A 21,658-nucleotide genomic window follows, 5' to 3' on the forward strand; every position below is an offset into this window, starting at 1 on the left:
CGGCCGAGCCGCCGGCAACGTCCGAGCCGCCGCCGGCCGCCGCCATCGCGCCCGGCGACAGCCTGTTGGACATCCTGATGGGCCTGGACGCCGTCATCACGCACCAGCGGCGCCGGACGCAGCCGGCCGGTCCGGCCGCCGACGGCGTCGAGCCGGCCCCGGGGGCCAAGCCGGCGGCGGGCGCCGACCTGCTGACGGCGCGGGCGGAGGTGCCGCAGCTGGAGCAGCGGGCCGAACAGCGCCACGCCAGCAGCGCCCAATCGCTGCGCGTGCAGGCGCTGTTGCGGGGACAGGGCTGGCAGGGCCCGGGGGAGGAGCCTGGCCTGCTAGAGGACCTACCGTCCGAACCCGTCTCTTCGGGCTGTCGCTCCAGCCGGCAGTACATGTCGCAGGAGGGTACGGACCTCGGCCGCAGGCTCTGCCACACCTGTGTGTGACTGTCTGTGCGTTGGTACATAGTTGCCTACTTGCAGGAACCTGCATCGGTTCCTCCGCCACTCATCATTCACCTATCGTCATATCTGTCGATCTGTTCATATAAAGTCAATGATGGTTGGGCAGCCAGGCTCAGCGTTGCAGCGTGATGCAAACCCACATTCAAGACTGAAAATGAGGACCAGGTTAAGAAGTAGACAGATAATCTGGTTAGTTACGTCAGGTTCTGAGAAGTCTGTTAAGGTTCTGTAGATTTGGATGATGGTGAGGTGCGCGCATTATCCGGCGCCCATAGTTACGTGCAGCGTCGAGGCTGGGGGCTCCTTCGGAATAAGGGGCTGTGGCTGAGGCTGAATCCCAGTGTGTTCGCGTTAGCGCTGCTTTACCATGGTAATCCGACACCGTCGTGTGTTTCAGTGCCGATAAACGTAGCCCACCCGCGTGTGCAGAAGATCTTGCACGGCTTCCTGGAGAGTCAGGAACGGGCAGGTTCGCAGCGGCTGGTCATCACGGACATCCAGTCGGCCACCCGACAGGTGACGTCATTGGGGCGGCGGCCGGACGAACGGCAGCAGGATGCCCTGATTCGGAGGCGTCGAGGACGTTAGTTCGTCGTGGCGTCATTGAGACAGCGGCCGGACGAAAGGCACAAGGACGCTCTGATGTAGAAGCGTCAAGGATGTTAGTTCGCCAGTTTGTTCTGGGCTGGGGTTGTGAAAAAGTTCCATATTGGCCGCTACTTCCGGCTTGGTATCGAGGCAAATATCGATTATGAGTTCAAAACGATACGTTACAGTTCTGCACCAATCGGTCACCGAATCTGGCGTTTTTGAAAACATGCCCTTCATGAAACTTGAGACTACTATCTTGAGCAGATAAATTACATGGAAAGGCTGCCCCAGCTTTTTCTTTGTGGAGATACCTGTCCGGTAAAATGAAGTGATATCCAGGTTATTGTGATGCAGGTCGTTAATACGTCAGAATGAGTTGTACCCTAGTGCCTTAGTTTCAGGTGAACGAACAGGTCTGGCTGACAAAAAATAAGAACGTACAACGTAATGCCAAGAACGCGGTCAACCCTGCAAGCATTGCCGTCCCCATTATGTGATGTCACTTGGAAGAAATGGCATCTAGGAGTCCAGGATAGGGGTGGCGTGTTAAAACCATTTTCAGAGAGAGAGACGCCTCCCTGTAATGGTCAGCTACCCATTAATTGCCTCCGGCGGGTTAGATAACAAAACGTTATTTCTGCGACCGGAACTCTCATAGTGCAGATGTAAAGTACACATTATGCGGCGCTCTAAGTAACTGAGCTACGGGGATGACCTTGCATCAGCCACAAACTTTGGCCGGGAGGATTGTGACGTGGTATTGGAACGGCCCGCATGTCGCGTAAACATCTACGGAGGGAATAGGAAACAGCGTAGGTGATGCAATCGGCTGTAACGTAAGTTGAATTAATCCGACTTCGCCCGTGATCATCGAAATTGATTATGGCAAAACGTCCACGACTTGGACATCTCGCTGTTGCAGGCTATGGTGACGATTTTTCGCTTTCTTGCAGGCGATTACCGAGACGAAGTACCGTTTTGAGTTTGTGCTAGGCGTGTCACAATGCCCGAGGAACAGCACCGCGCACCGGTACTCCTGCGCTGCCACAGGAACCCAGCCGCTCTCCAACTGTCGGGTAATGAAGACCACACCTGCCTCATAACGTGGTGCTGCCATGCGTGACGTTATTGAAATTCCGCCGGCTTCAGCGTTCTCAGCGTCCTCTGCAGCGCAGGGGTTACGACCCCGTCGCAGATTCAACTTTCCGTGGGCTAGCGGAAAATGCAGAGCAGGGCGGTAGCCCAGTACCTGATCCGCCACTTTTGTTTCAGTCATTATCAGCCAGCTCCCTCCGTCGGTCTCCGTCAGCTGGGGTCGAACGATGTCAATCGCGTTTTTGCTCTTTCAGCTGCTTACATGCTTGCGGAACAAGGCTAGTTGTAATCGAAACATGCTACCATTGGCATGCGGGAGCGATAGGCCAGTTTACGACGCTATATGACTTTCTAAGACTTGAACTTTCTATGGCCCTACAGTTTCAATCAGGATGTACGTTGATTACGTCGATGTAATTGCATCGTGGATGTAGAAGTTCCAATGGAAACATTTGAACCTTTCAACGACGATGATTCAGTGCCTCTCTTTGTATCCACTGCAACATTGAGCAGTACATGGCAACGGACATCCACTGAAAAACCGCAACTTGTTTGGACACATGTTGGTATCTGCCGGAACGCTACTCCAGTAGCGACTGGAGTGCATCTCCAGGGGTAGAAAGTCCAGTCGTTAACGTGCAGTCTTAAGAACGAACCTTTATCTTGGTTAGCTGACCTGGTTTGAATGTGGAAAAAATTAAAACCCTGCGATCGCGGGCAAAAGGCAACACAGTTGTAAGATAACACACGGCAGACTTAGTTGCCTCAGCGTTGGTTACCACCTGAAAAATTGTTCGTCAGATATCTCATAGAAAAAAGTCTTGGGGGCCTCCACGAACAGGATAACTATTCTCCTGGCTACTCAGGCGGAGGCCAACTCCATTAAGCCTGAGGTTACCACACGCATCACTCTCTTAACTTTAACTCTTAACTTTTTCAGTGTTATGTTCTGAAACGTGTAACCTAATCCATTCATGCGGGATATCCATACTAATTCAGATACATCGTATTCATGCCACCGTCTACGTTGCGTCGCCTCTACCCCCGCTCTCCTCTTGTGCGCGGATGACGGCGGGGCCTCAGACCTCGCTCGCGCTCCATGCTCGTGCCGGTGACGAGGCCGGTGCGGCGCCCGGCAGGTGATGGCCCGGCACAGAGCCGGCCAGCCGCTACAGTTCAACAGCGTCAGCTGCACCTCCAAACGGCAGCCAGAGTGTGCCAACGGCCGATGCGAGGAGCGCCAGATCCACCCGTACGCGCCCGCCTACCTCCAGTACCCCGACGGTGAGCGGGGGCGGGGGGGGGGAGGGGTGGCGGCGTCGGGCGGACGGTCAGGCGGCGCACCAGTGCGCCACGCTGGGGCTGCGGCAGGACCTCAGCCATGTAGTGTCGTGTGCGTTCCTAGTCCTTAAGCAGGAGGCAGCGACCGCCCGTTCTCCGGCACGCCTGCCCTGCGCCGGTTCAGTCCTCTGTCACTCTCTGTAAGCGTGGTACGTGGTCGCATGTAAATACTACGAGCTCTAGATCTGCCGCGATGTGCGGGGTCACGTGTCTTGAGGTGCAACGTAAACCCAAGCCCGGTCACTCCACGCCTGACGCGTCGAGCGATCAGGCGACCCACGCGGCACCACACACGGCTGAAGCGCGTCCCAGGGAGAGCAGAATGACGGACGATCTCGCGTTGCGCGTGACCACATGCGTCTGTGTTATCTAAATCATGCATTACGTTCTGCTTACTATTTCATTGAGACATATCGGTTGCCTTAGGCGTTAGCTACCCTTAAAAGCTAAAAAGCTATCATTATTGGGTCCAAAATGTCACCAACTAAGTGGTTACAGCTAAATATGTGTTCCACATGACCATGCGTGTTAAGTACTTTCTTGCAGTTAGGGCTGTAAATTAGACACAAGGCTGCATTTCTTCGTATATGGGCAATTCTCTGCGAAAAAAAGAAACACCTGGCGTTTGTACTGTTCAGCGTTGGGCAGTCCATAAATGCCTTGTGTTTAGCATTGATCTCTCTGCATCAGATCCCGTGGAAGTAAACATCCACGACTCCGCTTATCAGCAGCTGGTGCAACACGTGCAGGATGAGGTCAACCGAAGGTCGCGGAGGCCGTACCTCAAGAAGTTTATCAAGACGCTAAACGCCACCAAGGTCACCGTGAGTGTTAAGCCCGGCGCGCGCTGTTCCCGTGCATGCCGCCCCGACCGTCGTCGGCTGGCACCGACCAATCACAGACGGAAGAAATGCCATTCATTAGTCACTAGTCATTTATGCTTGAACGTTACATTAATTTCGACCAAGCTGTGTCGCTGATGTAAGTTTGTGCTCATCGACGTAGGGAGGTAATTGCCAGTGCAGTGGAAGCAGAGCTAGATTTTACAAGGATGCACCAGGACTAAAAACGCCGTGGAGGGTTGTGACGAACGTACTGGATGTGCCTTATCTCGTTCTGAACCTGTGGAGATGTCTCAACTGGATTTATAGGCAGGGAGTAAAATTTACGTAGGTATTTAATCACCTGGATCGTTAAGTTTAGCTTACTCTAGGCTTTAAAAGATACTAGGATGGCGATTCCGTTTGAAATGTGAATTTGCATGCGTTGCAAACTTAATGAGCGGTGCATATTTTGCATTGCATTTAATGTAGATGAAACTCAATAGCTGGATGTCCATCGATGCTTCTAGATTTCGTCGTCACATGCTACCAATGTCGACACAACTTCTCTTGACGTCAAGTGTTGCATGCACGGCCGAAAGCGTTGGTGTTTACCAGTCACCTGCTGTTGGTGTTTGCCAGTCACCCACCGTTGGTGTTTACCATTCACCTGCCGTACTTACTTCGGCTGCCGACCAGCGTCCTAGACCCCGAACACCTGGTCAGCCACCTCGTGCCGTGCCGTGCCGTGCCGTGCCGTGCTGCACCGTGACAAGTGTGGCCGCCAGTACAACCTGCAGGAGACGGCCGAGATCATCGACCAGGAGCTGTACTCGCTGACGCTGCGCTTCTCGGACACGGACTGCGCCCGGGCCGGCAGCGCCGAGTCCGTCGGCTGCCTGCGCGACTTCAGGGTCGACGGCTCGCGGCCGACCTCCGTCTGCGACGTGCGCGTCTCCAGCCTCGGCTGGGCCGACCGCATGCGCGTGCTCGACCTCTTCTGCGAGGGGGAGGAGCCGGCGCCGCAGAGTCAGCAGCTGGGAGCGTGAGCCGGCGCCCTGCGTCGGTCTCTGTCACGTGCCGCGGCCGGACTCCTCGTCGCGGAGCGTCCTGTCCGAGCTCAGGCGGGCTGGACCGGCCGGCCTAGCGGTAAGCCTCAGCGGCGTGCGAGACATCCGTGGCTGAGGTGGCGCAGCGGCGGAGCGCGGGACCGGCCTAGCGGCGAGCCTCAGCGGCGTGCGAGACATCCGCGGCTGAGGTGGCGCAGCGGCGGAGCGCTCCGTCAGGTGAGCGCAGCGGCGCTGGAGGTGGTGGCGTCGCGGCCGGCGGAGCGCGGGACCGGCCGATCTGGGCGGCGCCGGCTGGCAGGTGCGCTCCGCCGAGATGGACTGGGTGGGCGGCAGACCGGCCGCAGCGGCACGTCAGCGCGTGGTGCGTGGACCGCAGCCGAGCAGTGATGCGTGGCCGCCTGCCCGGAGCTGACTGATGAGGCGGGACGGTGGCAGGCCGGAGCGAGCGTCTGGGTCGCGGTGGCCGTTCGGTCGGAGCTGACTGAGGAGGCGGGACGATGGCAGGCCGGAGCGAGCGCCTGGGTCGCGGTGGCCGTTCGGTCGGAGCTTGACTGTGCGACAACACCGGCTGGCTGGACTGGGGAACATAAGCGTCGGACGGATTCTTTTACACGTGTCCGTGACATTGACCCAAGTTCCAACCCGTTATCTGTGACTGATCTGTGAACCTCGAATGCCCGACAGTCTTGCAATTCAGTGCATGTGGCTGTAGTGAATGTGGTTGTGTGCCTTCCCATTCAACGGTACAACACCCGCGCCTGCGTGGATAGGCCGCATGGAGCGCGCACCGCTCGTCGCCCAGGCTGTGGCGCACCGCTCGTCGCCCGCCTCGCCTCGCTCGGGTGTAAACCACGGCTGCACGACTGAGCCAGCCGGCGGAATGTGCTTATCTCGTTGCGCAACATGTACAAACAAGTGTGTACTGTGTTATCGGACAGGCAACCAGGCGGACCGGCCGACGACTGTCTATCCTAGCTTTACATACCGGCACATCAGCTGCAAGTCTTGCGCTTCATGAGATGCGTTAGAAATAAACCTGTTCATAGCCAATGGGGGAAGCATCTTGCTCGGTCTACATGGACACCAGCTGAGACGACAAAGCACGCGGAAGTTCGGTCGCACGCACCACATGCCTACCGCACGGGTGAGGCAAAATCGAGTTCATTTTACGCCCTCCACGTTGATTGCACTCGACATCTGGGCCGGGTCGCACGACACGATATGGCAGCTCACGTGTTTCCTAACGTCGCTGCGTTAGGTGAATGGCTGAATGTTTGGTGAAGTCAAAAATGAAATTATGTCTCGGTACGACGGGAGCGGGAGGAGTATGGGCGGCCACCGGTATCTCTGAACAATAGTATGGATGCTATTGGGTTGCATGAGGGGCATAAATCGTGCCTGTTCTCCCCCTCCCACTCATCATTTTCTGAAGGCATCCTCCAGGGTTGTCAGTTTTCGAATCGTATGCTATTTGACGAAATTGAGTTGCCAACGTAGCGTATCCGTGCACTGAAGGTGGCTGTTGAAATTGCACAGGTTGGTGTTTTTTGGTCGTAACACAAGATCCATGCATGGGGTGGTGGATAGATGGCCGAGTCTCAAAGGTGTAGTACATCTAAATTTCTGGCGTTTTTTTCAGGCGGAAGCCCCACTACCGCATCACGAGCGCTCTCGCGTGCTGGATTGTCAGGCATTAGTTCACAGCCATGGCATAGATGGCGCTGACCAACTTACCTTCGGCTGCGACATCTGACATAGACGCCTGAGAAGATTGCTATGACTGATAGCCAGTGCTTAGTGAGAACTGTGCCATGTGTGATATGTGGTTCCGCTTCTACTTCCCAGGGAACCCAGCCGGCTGGCGTCCCTGACATGCATTATGACGCGTCGTTGCAGTACGAGGAAATGCGTCCAGCGTCCAACCTCGCACCAACGATGCGATAGCAACTTTCTGAAAAGTCGTGATGTTGTTCCTTGTGTTAGCGTTCTGTTTACTTGATTGCAGACTACAAGGTATATGGAAAGCTATCTTGTAGCACCGGGACATCAAGAACTCCCGTGTAGCGGCGTGGCCATATTTAGCCGTATGGTCGTAGAAGAAACTCATTTGATGAGCTCGGAGCATCAGCGAACATGGAGAGCGATATTCAGCAATGTATGATTCGTTCTACCCCTTCCCTCGCTCAGCCACTCCGCCTCCGACACTTCATGATTGCAGCTACCTGAATTATCCGCTTCTCATAGGGCAGGCCAGCACGGCGAAAGTTCTAAAGAAGGATCGGACGGGTTCAGCAGTGGTTTTCAACTTTATGTTACTTATATTCAACGTTTTGAACGAGCAGATTTTGGTTCAGGGCGTTTTCTAAGCAGAGTTTGAAGTTGCAAGGAACTTGACGAGAGACGTTTTGGTTAGGCGCGACGCCATGAACGCAGCCGAAGCTGTGCCAGCCATCCATAACCCATTTTCCTAAACCCTGTCCTACCCCTAAACCTACCCTGGCGTGGTGGGTGCAGGTAGGGGGTACATGGGTAAGCGACCCCTCCCCCTGTGGTTCCGAGGGGCCCCAAGGGGCCCATGGAACCGATGACCAAGGGCCCCATTAGAGGGCCTGAAGGGCTGGCCGGTGGTAGTTTTCAGGAACTCTGGACCGCAGGGCCGAGTCTTCAAATGTCAGTCAGAGGGCTTCTTGCACCGATCGGGGTCGCTTGGGACAGTGCAGGCCTCTGTGTAAGTCAGAGGGCCTCTTGCGCTAATCGAGGGTCACCTGGGACAATGCAGGCCTCTGTGTCAGTCAGAGGGCCCCTTGCGCTAATCGAGGGTCGCCTGGGACAGTGCAGGCCTCTGTGTCAGTCAGAGGGCCTCTTGCGCTAATCGAGGGTCGCTTGGGACAGTGCAGGCCTCTGTGTCAGTCAGAGGGCCTCTTGCGCTAATCGAGGGTCGCCTGGGACAGTGCAGGCCTCTGTGTCAGTCACAAACCACCAACACCGAAAGATCGGCTCGGTGTCAGCTTGGGCCTTGGACGTCCATTTCTTATGAAGGGATAAGGTCGGGACCTCCGATTCACACTGCCCGGAGCCCCTGAGACAATGGGAGCTCCTATGCCGTTCAGAGTCCACAATGCCTTAAAAGGTGTGCTGTGTTGGCAAGAGGACCCAGGTCGGCCAGTGGTACACTTGGTGAACAGGGACAGAGAAGGAAGCCCGGATGTTAGAGCAGCGCTTTCCCTGTACGGGCTCCTCTGGCAGCGAAATGACATGTGAGGACTTCCAATAAAAGAGTTCGCAATCAGACAATGGAATAACTTTGTGCTGGTCAGGGGCCTCAGTGCCTTTCGGCACTGGGGCCCCTGAATGGCACACCCACCATCGCCCCATTTCGGGCAGCAAGTCGATATGCAGAGCTTGAGTCTTTGTGCAATTATTTTACCCCTATGCCAGTAAGGGGTACTTTTGCGCCAGATACGGCCGTCGATGTGTGTCCCACTATCCCGGTCACAGGGCCTTCCGTGTTAGGGAGGGGACCGATGCATCATGTATCCCTGTGAGGGCCTCCGGACTGATTGACCAAGGGGTTCCTAGCGCCGTTTTGCTAAAATGAAACCCAGGAGTTACCCCGGGATGGGACAGAAGAGCCCTTCTTTCGGAAGACCCCTTACCGGGAAAGGTATTGTACCACTCGTGATCTAGCCAAGAAGGCCTTACCCAGAAGAGGCAAGGGAGCTTCTCAGTGTTCAACAGGATGGATCTAAATGAGGTAAAAAATCTGTATTGACATGGCCAGCTAAAGCTTGCCTGAGCGTGCCCACCTTCTTTCTGAATTGACCAGTGAAATAAATTGCATCGAAATATTTTCAGTCTGCACCGCTAACAATGTTTAGGAGCAAGAACACCAATACCCGGCTCCGCAGTTTTCGTCAAACAGAGCGCCCTTGACCGCTGCAGCGTTAAGCTCATCCGTGTTATCATGAGATTGACAGCTTTAGCAACGCAAGAATAACGGCACTTGTACAAAATGTTGTAAGTACAAAAAGTTATAAAACTTCGGACGGGTATCTTTTAAGATTTTTTTAGAGACATTGCCCAAAAATTATCACATCTGCTGGCCATCTCATTAAACTTTGTAACCACATCATTAGATTGACACACAGAGGCAATGCCTGCTGGCTTAGCGCACTTTTGTGCATAGTTCGTGCACCGATGTCTGCACGACTTCTTTGCTTTCATCAGCGTTTTTTTTTTCTTATAGTCCATTTGATCGCGTTTCTTCAGCATTCGCTCCGACTTGGTTTACCAGTTATTGTCATATACATCTCGCTTCAACGCCTCCCGTAGGTCTTTAATGGGTCGTGCCTGAGGTGCGTTCTGGTTGCGCTTTCATCTCATGATATGTACGTATTTGGCAGATCGTGCAGGAATTGCAATTTGTTTTGCCCCTAATGGGCAGATTCCAGATCTACCTTGCATACAAATTGTCATTCTGGTGATTTTTCCACAACAAATGGTGTTACGCCCTGCATTATGCGTTCCTTCTCGTAAGTTTATTGTCCGCTGTTGCCTTGCTGGATATGACACTGGGACTGACCGGCCGTCCTGGTTCACAGTCAGCCACACCATTGTTCTCCGAAAAAAACTAAGGCTCTGATCAAAACTTGACATCCTTTGGTGCATTGACGGTATCTTAAGTGTAGTACCCTACGTTTCCAGACACAAATTAATGGTCTAAGCTAGTGCCAACTTTTTGTTTTGTACTGCCTCAAAACTCCATATCATCCAGTATGCGATGGGCGACGCTTCGGCCCACTCGCATTCTCTAAAAAATGGAGATCATTGCATGCCTTTCTCATATTTTCTTAGTTGATCACATAAGATTCAAGATTTGCATGTCTGCACGTCTGCACCTTTGAGCTCTTCTCTGTTTAACGGATGAAAATAAAACATAGTAAATTTTATTCCGATACAGAGGTTTGCCACTACACTTTCATTAATGTCAAAATGCAAGTGTTATACATTCAGTCGCCTCAGGAATACACAACCAAAGTTTGTCTCACTTTTCAGTACCCACCTGTGAGATTCCATCACCACGTTTAGGGTTTGCAAATCTGCCAATGCCAGTATGTTCCCATTGTGAATCTGAAAATCGCACGGGTGAAATAGATGATGCGAAATGCCTTCTAAACGTACAATGTTGATACTGTGAAACGCTCAAAGGTACCTCTTTCAGAGAGGTAATCTTTTTCGTCCACCTGTTGGCCGTCGCCGAGCGTCAGCCGCGGACCGACGCCGCGCGGTCTATGGAGATAGCAACGCCGGGCAACAAGGTTTTGTTTGAAGACTCGCGAGCTCGTATGTTAAAACCACGTTCGGTGAATCATAACTGGGCGATCCTATGTCCAATTAGGTGGGGTGATTCTATCCTAAAACTGAATTAGGATGGGTGACTCCTTTCTCATTTAAAACGCACCCGGGTGGCCGGTTGAATACCCTTCGTTCGGATTGGGGATCAATTTAACCCCCTGCCGAGATCTCAGAAACTAAGAGAACTAGGGACACAACGTTACAGGGCGTGTTTGCCTGTAATTAAACCCACATCTGCAAAAACTTGGAGTTCTTAGGTCATGACTTTCGGGTCAAATAGGGTTCAACAAGGTCAAGCTCTACATAGGTGTCTTAAGTGCCCCAGAACATGGGTACCAGTTTTAAGGAAAACGTGACTAGTGCTCATTTCAGGTCAATGACTTTTTTACCTTTCGGAAGCCATGGTGACCAAATATAAAGAAATTGCTTTGAGTTTTTCATGCGAATAAGCGTCAAAGTTTACGCTAGGCAATATATTCCTAAAATCAAAATGGTTTCCCGGGTCATTTTAGGTCAGCACCTATCCTGGCCTTAAACAAGTCTATGGAATATGTACAATGCGGTGCCTATTATCAATAAATCCGCAGTGAGTACACGATGTGGAGTAGCTGATGTGGGGTAGTTACCACACGCAGCAAGCTCTAGAGTAATAAAACTGGTTGCTTTTGACTTCAGCCTGATCTTCATACCTGACTGTTGTGTTGCTTGAGAACCTATCTCAAGTATGTAACGCTTCGTCTAACACTCTGTTCTTGCATCGGATATGATTCCCTAGAAATCGTCTTCGCTGAATCCATGGCTTAACTTTGACTTGCCGTAGGTCAGCGACGTTGCAAGATGCATCTGCAATTTTGAAACCAAACGATCCTCTATTCAATTGTTTACAGCTGCACAAAATGTGGCGCAGCTACACCGCATGATTCTGGTCACCATGACATTCGAAAGGTCAAACAAGGTCACTGAACTTAAATGAGCGTGTGATTTTTGTTGCTGAGTACAGCTATCTAGGTTCTGGGTGCACCCTCAAGACCAAATCAAAACTTGACCTTGCTTGAAATTGTTTCACCCGGCGGTCATGATCTAAGAGCATAAAAATTTGATCTACGTGAGTTCACGTACATGTCAATACAACCTGTGAATTTGGTGTCTCTAGCTGTCTTAGTTCCTGGGATCTCATTGGGTCAAATTGAACCCCCCCCCCCCCGCCCCCCCCCCCCCCCGAGTGAAGGGCATCCAACCGACCAACCGGGCGCAGGAGTGTAATGTGTAGTATAATAACTTGTTCCCAACTATTTTTTTTAGTTAGTATCCCATTATATTATTATCCCAACTAGACTATTTCCCACTATTTCATCATTCTGCTTACGTAGTTTCATGCCAAAGGTTGCGCTTCATACTCATCTAAATGATGTTGTTTTTTTGCAGACTGAGATTTTGTTGTGTAATAAAGGAGTTACGCCTGATTGAGTAGAAGTTTTTCTCCAATAGTGTCACGCGTAGCGCTTAAAATATTTTGATGGTCGCTTTGTTGACGTGGTCAATTTTCATGGGCGGTACCTCAGCAATAACACATCATAGAAAGTTGACTTTGAAATGAAATGGTTCACAATGCTTCCTTCTGCTCTTGTGGCGGTCCTAGCATCGCTTTCGAAATTTTTAGTTTAAAGTTACATGTGTTGGTTAACACGAGCACAATGCAAATTTTCAATTTTTTGAACTTTTTTGTAGTGAGTCGAGGTTTACACCTGATATCACAAGATGTGACATGAAGTTTATTTGGTAATAGGAACAAGATTTAAAGTGTCATACGTAGCTCAATATCTCTCGACCAATATTTGACCACTTCAGCACTCTGAATACGCCTTTCATGCTAGGAAACTGATGCACTTGATGGTCATCTGGCACATGTTTTTGGAGATTGAGGTTTTGGTATAATAAAGGGGTTGCACTCGATCGAGTGGAGGTGTTTCTCTCATACCGTTACGTGTGAATTTGTGATCGTCGCATTACTGATGTGGTCAAATTGTCAAGTCAAGTCAAGTTGATACCTCAGCAGCCACACGTAGAAAGCCGACTTCGACATGAAATGCTTCTATCCCTGTGTTGATCCCCAGCTCACACCACGGCAGAAGGCACCAGCCGCGCTAGCTTCCACCTGCATTCTCTTCAAAGACTCGGCTCATACCACGGCTGAACACGGCATTCTTGAGTCTGCCGCGCCGCGAGGTAATGTGCTATCGTGGTTTTTCCGACTTTCATCGTTTGCACTAGGCTGGGGCGTTAGTGGTGGATGATGCAATTCACTTTGTAGAAGCAAGAAAGATTTCATGATGTCGTCTGATGATTCTGAAGAAGACGAGCCGCAGGAGCCGGCACTCCACTCGGCGAGGTGGGGACGGGGGTTCGTCCGGATAGCCGGGGGCCAAGCGCCGAAGGATGATTCCCCACCCCCAGAAGATCGCCTCAAGGCTGGCTTGGTGACTTGATAACAATGAGCTCGAGGGGGGAGTGGCCGTCGTTGGGGCCCCGATGGTATCGAAAGTGGGAGACAAGAGAGGAAGCGAAGACTGGTCCAGGCACGGGACCTGCCACGCCCTCCCGCAGGGAGATAGAGACTGGGAAAGATGCCCATGAAGGATTTAAAGAAGCCCCCACTAGTAACTCAGAAGACATGAACAACATCGTGGTGGCGAGGGGTCCTCAACGCCGGAGTGGCGCGAAGAGACGGATAGCTTCGCCTGCCCGGACGGCAAACTGGTCAAAGCCAGAGAGATCGGACACCACCCTTGCCTTGTAGAGTCATGCCATCTTAACGTGGGGCTAGGCTATAAAAACACGTAGCATATATCAAAGACGATACAAACACGTCTGCGACCTGCCCTGCCGCGCAGCACCAACATATCGGAAGCTGAGGGTTGAGAAGACCGTGGCAAGCGTAACTGCGCACCACCCTGGCCAAAGTAAACGTCACAAGTCCCTGGATGTCAGTGGCGGCCGACGCGCCGTGACGGTGCGTATGTTTCGGGCGACACACTGATCCTCGGGCGAGGCCATGGGCGCGGTGCTGGCCATGTACTGGGGGACGACAAATTTACTGAATTTGAGGAGATTCTGCAGACACGGAGGGTGGCAGGCTGGCGAAACTTGGCATCGAAGTCAACCGAAAGCAGGGATCAGGCGGTACTCAGGTTTTTCAATGGTCAGGTATTGGTCAAACGTTTTTTAAAGCTTTTGACATTAATCGTCAATCTTGGTCAACTGCAAAGAAAGTTCAAAAATTCAACATTTTCGGTGCATGCATGTCGGCCGAAACCTGCATTTTTGATACCAAACTTTTCAACATGGCTCTTGGCAACATGGCAATATGGCAAGACAGATACAGAGCTAAAAAGAAGAAATGTGCATCATTTCATGTAAGTCAGCTTTCCATGATTGTGGCTGATGAGGTATCGCCCTTTAAACTTGAACACATCAACAAGGTGACCATCGAAATATTTCAAGTGCCGCACGTAACGCCTTGGAGAAGCTAACTCACGCCCGGGTGGCCGTTTGGATACCCTTCGCTCAGGTGGAGGTCAATTTGACCCTCCTGAGATCTCAGGAACTAAAAGAGCTAGAAACACAAATTTCACAGGGTGTGCTGGCCTGTGCGTAAAGTAACATAGATCAATTTTTGGTTTTTAGGCTATGACCTTCGGGTCAAACAAGGTCAAACGGGCTGAAACGGGCTGACAGGCCCTCCCGGCGCGGTTCCAGCTCCCAGTGCAGGTGACCACCCGAGGCCAGTGCTCACGACCGCCCGAGGCCAGTGCTGACGATCGCCCGAGGCCAGTGCTGACGATCGCCCGAGGCCAGTGCTGACGATCGCCCGAGGCCAGTGCTGACGATCGTCCGAGGCCAGTGCTGATGACCGCCCGAGGCCAGTGCTGATGATCGCCCGAGGCCAGTGCTGACGATCGCCCGAGGCCAGTGCTGACGATCGTCCGAGGCCAGTGTTGATGACCGCCCGAAGCCAGTGCAGTACGGCACTCGGACATGAGCTGCTTTTCTGCATCGGCGACTGGAGGTGACGATGCATTGCAGACTTGGATTTTGGTAATGTGCAAAAGGGCACGAGCATTCTTCATTTCATTGTGAGGGCATTTAAAACGTGGAACACTCCCTTTAATAACATAACCTCCCTAATGATTTCACCAGCCCGATTCTACGGATTCAGCCAGACGCTAACAGCGTGAGGAAAATAAAGAGTCGTGCCTTTAGCAGCTGATGCAAGGGAAAGACCCAGTTACCACTGTCCTTGCTTGCACGTCAAAATAGGGCAAACTGCCCGCCATTAGCAGCGGCAGCGCGAGCACACAGATTCAAGGCTAACGATCCGCAAACTCAGGTGCGAGCCGGCGAGTAAACGAACGGCGAGTATGCGGGGAAGTAGCATACGAGCGCACCTGGCTGTCGGCGTTCCCACTGAGGTGGAGTTGACCCTAGGATCGATCCTGCGTGTGACTAAGTGCCATATTTTGGGCCACGTTGGTGGTTGTGCAACAACGTTTGTTCTGCTAAAACCGCGTCAAAGTGCCAACGCGGTGAACGAATCCGAACCTTCTCGAAACAAACAGGGAGACGAGACCAGATTTCTGCCATGTGAATGTTTCGCGGGTTTCAACGCCTTAATAGGGTTTTTCGTCACTTAACGCCGCAATTAGGGGGTGCGTGGAGAAAACGTGGGGGTACAAGGAATCCCAAAAGAGACACAAGGCTCCAACTATTGCGGTGAAGTTATGCCTTGTGTCGAAACCACCCGTATGACGATATGAAGCGGTGCACTGTGTGCAGTGCCACACTCATACCTACCTTACTAGACAAAAAACGCAGGGGATCGAACAAAAAAGTATCGGGCACAAATAGCTGACAGCAAAATATCGGCAGCGGTTAAGCTGACCGAGAAATGTGGAAATGAAAAATGATCGAATGGCCAGACACCGACAGCCAAAATATCCCCAGAGACAAACCACGAAATGGAAATGAATCGCTTGGCAGAGTATGGACGAAAAACATATGAACGGTTTTGACATGGAACTGAAAGCCATGGAATAGAAAATATTAAGAACAGCAGGAAATAAAATATCGACACGTATAAATACTGACACAGAAAATAAAAAAACAGCATCAAAATATCCATAGAATAAAGATTGATACCAGCAAATACGAAAAGGCAAAGGATCGCACGGTAGCATTGTGGCCCGGTATTGACCGAGGGTCAGATCTACCATCTTGCTCAATATTCCCAGTGATTCAAAAATGTCCTGAGATATCGCTGCGAAATTTTTAAAGGCTGTCAATCGATAAGTTGTACGCCTTGTGCCAAAACAACAACTATGAGACAATAAAAGATCAAGTGTCAGAGCGACATCATATCTCCCCTTTCTTGCAAAAGTGCATAGCCGTAGAAAAATTAACACAAAACCGAACGAAAGATCATATTTGATGCCTGTGCATGAGAGATGTTAGTCAATTGATCCCGTCATTCATATGCCTTGTTGCGTCTTTTCAATATTGCACATTGAAATACTCGCACGCCAAATACCAAAAATATTGATGAAAAGTATTCAACATTTTTGGTTTGAAGCTCAAAACTATGAGAACATGAGAGATAGATGTCATAAACGTGACTATGCCGGATGCCTGTACCAAGTTTAAAGCAATTATCTGTAACGATGACCGAGTTCTAGCTTGGAATGCATCCCAGCACATGTTGCCCCGTGCCCAGGTGGGTCCGGGCCCGCAGCGGCGGCGGCGGGGCTCAGGCCTGCTGCAGTGCCGCGGTGACCGGGCGGCGGGGGCCGTCTGTTAGCTTCGCAACCGAGCCGACGGCTACGTGACTGGCAGGATGGCAGGCTGCGCTCTTGGCAGTACTGGTCCATCGCAAACAATGAGAAAATCGATCCAACCACTTATTCACCACCAAGGTAATGCATTTGAACTCTGAGACTGCTTATGACGAAGTAGGAGCTTTTGCGCATGTCTCATGCCCATAGCTGCGGCTAAACCCTTCCACTTTGCGTTTAGATGATTGTAATATGATGGAAATAAATAGACTGAAGTAGACGTACAGCCCAATGCTTCAGCTTATATTTGCACGGCAAATGACCTTGGTCCTCGGCCCGCTGCGGCGCACGTAGCATTAGATACCTTCCTACGCAGCATGTGTGATCAGGGCGTGATGATTCCACATCATGCGATACGCCTCGGGTGAAATGCGTTGTGAGAGCGGTCAGATACTCTTAAGTATATTTTTATATTATGCCCTTCACCTCTGACCTGATAAAGACTTAAACTTAAGATTGTTGTGTGGCCTGAACCTGTACACCACGGCGTTATCGATTGTGCTGTGAATTTCTTAATTCGGCCCGGCCGTTCTTGAAATAATCAGGGAGCCCAAATTTGCTGCTTTCCGGTTAATGGTGTGCCGCTAAGGAGCCCGGTCAGTGCCAGGTTAATGATGTGCCGCTGAGGAGCCCGGTCAATGCCAGGTTACTGGTGTGCCGCTGAGGAGCCCGGTCAATGCCAGGTTAATGGTGTGCCGCTGAGGAGCCCGGGCAATGCCAGCTTAAATACTCCAGGCTAAATGACTGCATGATCATACGGGACTGACCGATTTCATGCGGTAAATGGTCAAAATCAGCGGGCATGCGGTGCGTCTTGCGAGCCAACAACAAGCGCATAACTACGTCAAATGTTTCTATTCGTACACTGAATTGTTGTGCTACGTCAGACAAGGGTAAGGCAGTCAGGTTCGGTTGGAGTGGGTGGTCTTACTGGCGGAATTATAGAAGTCATGTCATGGATGTTTGGGTCATGCACAAATGCCTAGTCAGCCCCGACGTCTTTTAGCGTTAGCGTCAAAATTGGGTTTTCCATTTCACTGGAGCATGTATTTCGATATCTGTCCTGTTGATATTTCATCATTCGCTCGCGACCATTTTCCATTGCGTTGCATAGCGCTGCCGCTAATCCTCCGCTGGCATTTTTGCCGGCGATTAGCGTTAGGCTTTTGTTCATCTATTTATGAATCATTCGACATGATGAGAGGCATAATTCATTGTCCGGATGAGCAGTGGTAAACACGAGTGTGCCCAGCAGATCACGTGTTACCATTCTCTAACAACAAATCATACGGTCCTGTTCTCCAGTCAGCATCACAGCGCACCGTCCGCCGGAGGGCGACGGCCTAAGGCTTTTCCACCCAACGTCGGCAGACCTTCCATCCGCGCGGGCAGACCCTGCTGATGCGTTATACAGCACGATGTTCGTTAGGACTAACAACGGATTGGGTGACTGCGATCTTGTCTTTACCCCGGAAACTGCAATTTCAAAACACATTTACAGGCATTTATACCAATTTGAATACATCTATTTGTTTTTGGGCTGGAAGTATGTGTTGTACGTAGGTACACTTGCAACTGCTACATGAGGAACCAACGAGACAGATTAGACCAACCGTTGTAAATTAGACCTACCCCTATCCCTACGAATTCTGCCTGTCAGAAAGAACAGCTCATCAAAAATACTGTATTTTGTGTTAAGCATATCTGCCGGGCTGAAAGACGTCAATGCGCACGGTAGAACATGTAGGAATCGTAAAAGCTGCACTTTACTTAAGTCATCAACCGGTATCATAACTAAAACCAGTGGCACAAGCGTAGTAACTGAGAAATCAGCACCACTTCTTCACAGGATCATTGGAAACCCATGACATGATTGAAAAACTTACAATAATATCCACGACAAAGATGCCAAGGAATGCAAAATCATCGACGGTCGGTTATAAAGATATGAATCAAAGGAATCGCTCCTGGCCGCAGCGAGGTCACAGGAGCGCCGCGCCGCTCCCACCGTCAGATGTACCACGTCCACCCGACACGGCGGACAACGCGCTCGGCGGTCAGGCCAAGTCAGCGGAGGCGCCTCAGGCGGGCTGGCCAGGTCAGCGGAGGCGCCTCAGGCGGGCTGGCCAGGCCAGCGGAGGCGCCTCACGCGGGCTGGCCAGGTCAGCGGCGGCGGCTCAGGCGGGCTGGCCAGGTCAGCGGAGGCGCCTCACGCGGGCTGGCCAGGTCAGCGGAGGCGCCTCACGCGGGCTGGCCAGGTCAGCGGAGGCGCCTCACGCGGGCTGGCCAGGTCAGCGGAGGCGGCTCAGGCGGGCTGGCCGCACTCCTTCTTAGAAACCTCGCGATGGCTGCGGTACGGCACGTCGTACACCACCACCTTGCAGTGCTGTCGGACGAGAGCGGTATGAGTGACTGTGACAGGCCCGTCACCGAATCCTGTCCGAATCACACCGCCGCTGGAAGCGCTGTGCCCGGCTATGCCGGACCGATGCGAGCCGGTCCACCCAGCCGGCACACGGACCATCAGCCGCCCAAACAAGCTACGCACACGATAATCTGCTTTACGCTGGCCCGTCACGCGGGCCGTGCAGGGACCGTGCAGTCCGTGACTGACGGCATTTCGCAGGGCCTTTAATTGTTTATTCGAACAGTGTGTAAAATATGGAATATTTCTGTCATTTTTCTGTCTGTCACCCTGACAATGCGCAGCATGTGTTAGAGTACAGGCGTCATCTGATCCAACAGTCTGGAGAGCGGGGGAGGGCCTGCAGCACTGACCACGGTGCGCGGCTGGTCGAGGGGTGGGCATGCCAGCCCCTGCTGGCCAGCACTTCTCATCACAGCCTGTCTCCACCAGTGTCAGCTCCATCTTGTAGTTCTTGCCAGCCACAATCTGCAGACAGACATGCCCACCCACCATGCCACTCAGGCTTACCAACACACAGCACTCCCACATGACCTGCTGCAGGCATGACTGGTCATCAAGGTGCTTACAAGCATGGGTTCAGTGTCTGCCAGGCATTCTGGTTAAAACAAAGTTACTGATGACACCACATGGGATGGTTGCCACACTGACAAGGTGCACAACATCACACACTAGGCACCACTTTCATTGCAGTTTTATGATCTGTCCTGACCAACCATTGTTTGGACTTGAGTTCAAACTAAATGCTGGCAAAATGCAGATAAAATACTGTTGAAACTATGGTAGTGTCAGGAAGACTTACCTGATGATGTACTTTGTCCACAGATTTCAGGGATGAAAAATTTGTTGCTGTCTATTTCTGACTGGATGAGGGGCACAGCATAGTTGGCCATGGTCATGGTGGCTTCATCAACCTTTTTCTCTTGAAAAGACCCCAGTCCAGAGCACCTGCACACCTGTCAGGCAGCTGTGTTATGATAACCAAAACATGCTGAATGAAATATCATACACTGAAAAATTTAATGCTAACACCAGCAGCCTAAAATATTCATTATCCTTACCATGCACTCCAGCATTGTATTTGGTGACTTTGGCAACAAGACCACAGAAACTTCATTTTGAATGGCCATTATACACTGCATTTTTAATATAAAACAGTCCCAGTTGGTCATAATATAATCTAGAAACCTTACCTGAACAATCAGTGCAAGAATAATGATCTTCATGCTGCTGATAATCTTGAAGTTCTGAAATGCAGCACTTGATACATTAGTTGTGTTATTAAAAAACTTTCTTCAAAAAGGAATAATTAAGCTAGCTGACAACTTAAGTGTAGAGCTTCAAGAAATATGTTTGTGTCCAGGGAGAAAACATAATCTGGGAAAAGCCCCAATTAACAAGGGTTAGTGGTTGGTCCAACAACCCAGCACACCTTTGATAATGCCTTCCAGATTGCCAACACTACAAATGATGTCCAACATGTCTGGCATAGCAGCAACCTTGCTGCAAAAATTCAACACAAGTACTATGTAAACCTGAGAACTCAGAGTGTGGTGCAGAGTTGCCACCAGCTTCAACACATAGAGAGCCAATGCTCCAGGCAGTTATGATGTTGCCAATCTAATGTCAGGTTAGAGACTTCTCCATAAAACTTTCTCACCAAAAAATAAAATGTTGTGCAATCTGGACCGTCCTTATTTAAGTCCCATTGAGTGTCTGGCACAGCAGATGGAAGACATTGCAGACTGGGTACTCTTCTTTCTGGCCCAGATTGAGAAACACACATCTGGCTCTACAGCTAAGCACCTGAAGATAATACAAAATAACAATACACGACATGCAGCAAAGTGTCACCACCTAGATGAAAATTGGCAATCGACACAGCTGACGAACGACCATGGCCACACAAAGTCTGGGCAAACAGGTACCCATTCAAATTGAGAGTACATGCAACTTGCCACCTAGCTCACACAATCACTCACCTTGGCTTCAAAACCGGCCTTAAACGCACTGACACGTTGCGAAATCCTCGGATCTCCAACTCCCAGCACCCCACACACTGGCGAACCTGCCAGTCTCTGAAATCAACACACCGAGTGCTGGAAATAAATACGGGCTATGGCAGGTGCTCGAAGCCTGCCCGCGGCAAGCACGAACGCAGGGCCGTGTACATAAATAGCGCTATTCTCGCGCTGTCATTGGTCCACACAGACCTACGCGTTTGGATTGGTTTAAAAAATGGCATGCTAGCCTCGGATACTTGGGCATGCAGCAGCGTCACCTAGTGAGCATTTTCTAATCCTATGGCAAAAATATGTTTGTCTGTTATTTCAAAATGATCCCATTTTAGTCCAACATCTCATTTCAAACATCAAGCTTCAATATTTTTTAAAATGTTTTCTATTCCCATATATGGTCCTCATGTTTATCATGACAAAAGGACCTCGTCATGACGGCATATCCCACGATCTAGAGACGTTTCAGTCGTTGCTGTGGTTTTTGGCAAGAGCTTTGGGTATGTTTTCGTTTCCAGTGCAATTTATTTGATGTGTTTCCGTTGGTATCGGTTGTACTTCATTTAATCATTTCGAACGCGTCATTGAATCCCTCCCTTTATAGC

The 21,658-nt window shown here is 51.1% G+C and overlaps 1 protein-coding gene and 1 long non-coding RNA gene across 2 annotated transcripts; one reads left to right on the forward strand and one right to left on the reverse strand.

Annotated features, from left to right (window-relative positions):
* The first annotated feature begins 190 nt into the window (after window positions 1–190).
* LOC119106141 (uncharacterized) lies at window positions 191–6,420 on the forward strand. The gene is made up of 6 exons (XM_037229742.1): window positions 191–396; window positions 853–971; window positions 2,000–2,122; window positions 3,281–3,425; window positions 4,173–4,306; window positions 5,092–6,420. The coding sequence occupies exons 1-6, from the start codon at window positions 384–386 to the stop codon at window positions 5,350–5,352; spliced, it is 795 nt and encodes a 264-aa protein (XP_037085637.1). The 5' UTR covers window positions 191–383; the 3' UTR covers window positions 5,353–6,420.
* An 11,863-nt stretch (window positions 6,421–18,283) lies between these two features.
* On the reverse strand, window positions 18,284–21,233 carry LOC119112918 (uncharacterized). Its single transcript, XR_005095802.1, has 5 exons — window positions 21,021–21,233; window positions 20,232–20,285; window positions 19,841–19,994; window positions 19,392–19,506; window positions 18,284–18,999 (listed from the first exon to the last, which is right to left on the reverse strand). It is a non-coding gene; the product is annotated as an uncharacterized LOC119112918 (long non-coding RNA).
* Between the last annotated feature and the right edge of the window lie 425 nt (window positions 21,234–21,658).

This window comes from Pollicipes pollicipes, unplaced genomic scaffold (assembly GCF_011947565.3).
Source record: "Pollicipes pollicipes isolate AB1234 unplaced genomic scaffold, Ppol_2.1 Scaffold_2555;HRSCAF=2994_pilon_pilon_pilon, whole genome shotgun sequence".
NCBI lineage: Eukaryota > Metazoa > Arthropoda > Thecostraca > Pollicipedomorpha > Pollicipedidae > Pollicipes > Pollicipes pollicipes.

Bases quoted from the DNA above. Each gene is read 5' to 3' on its own strand.
- LOC119106141 (XM_037229742.1), top strand. The intron at 972-1,999 runs GTGACGTCATTG...GCTTTCTTGCAG, and splicing joins TCCAGTCGGCCACCCGACAG to GCGATTACCGAGACGAAGTA. The intron at 4,307-5,091 runs GTGAGTGTTAAG...TGTGGCCGCCAG, and splicing joins TAAACGCCACCAAGGTCACC to TACAACCTGCAGGAGACGGC.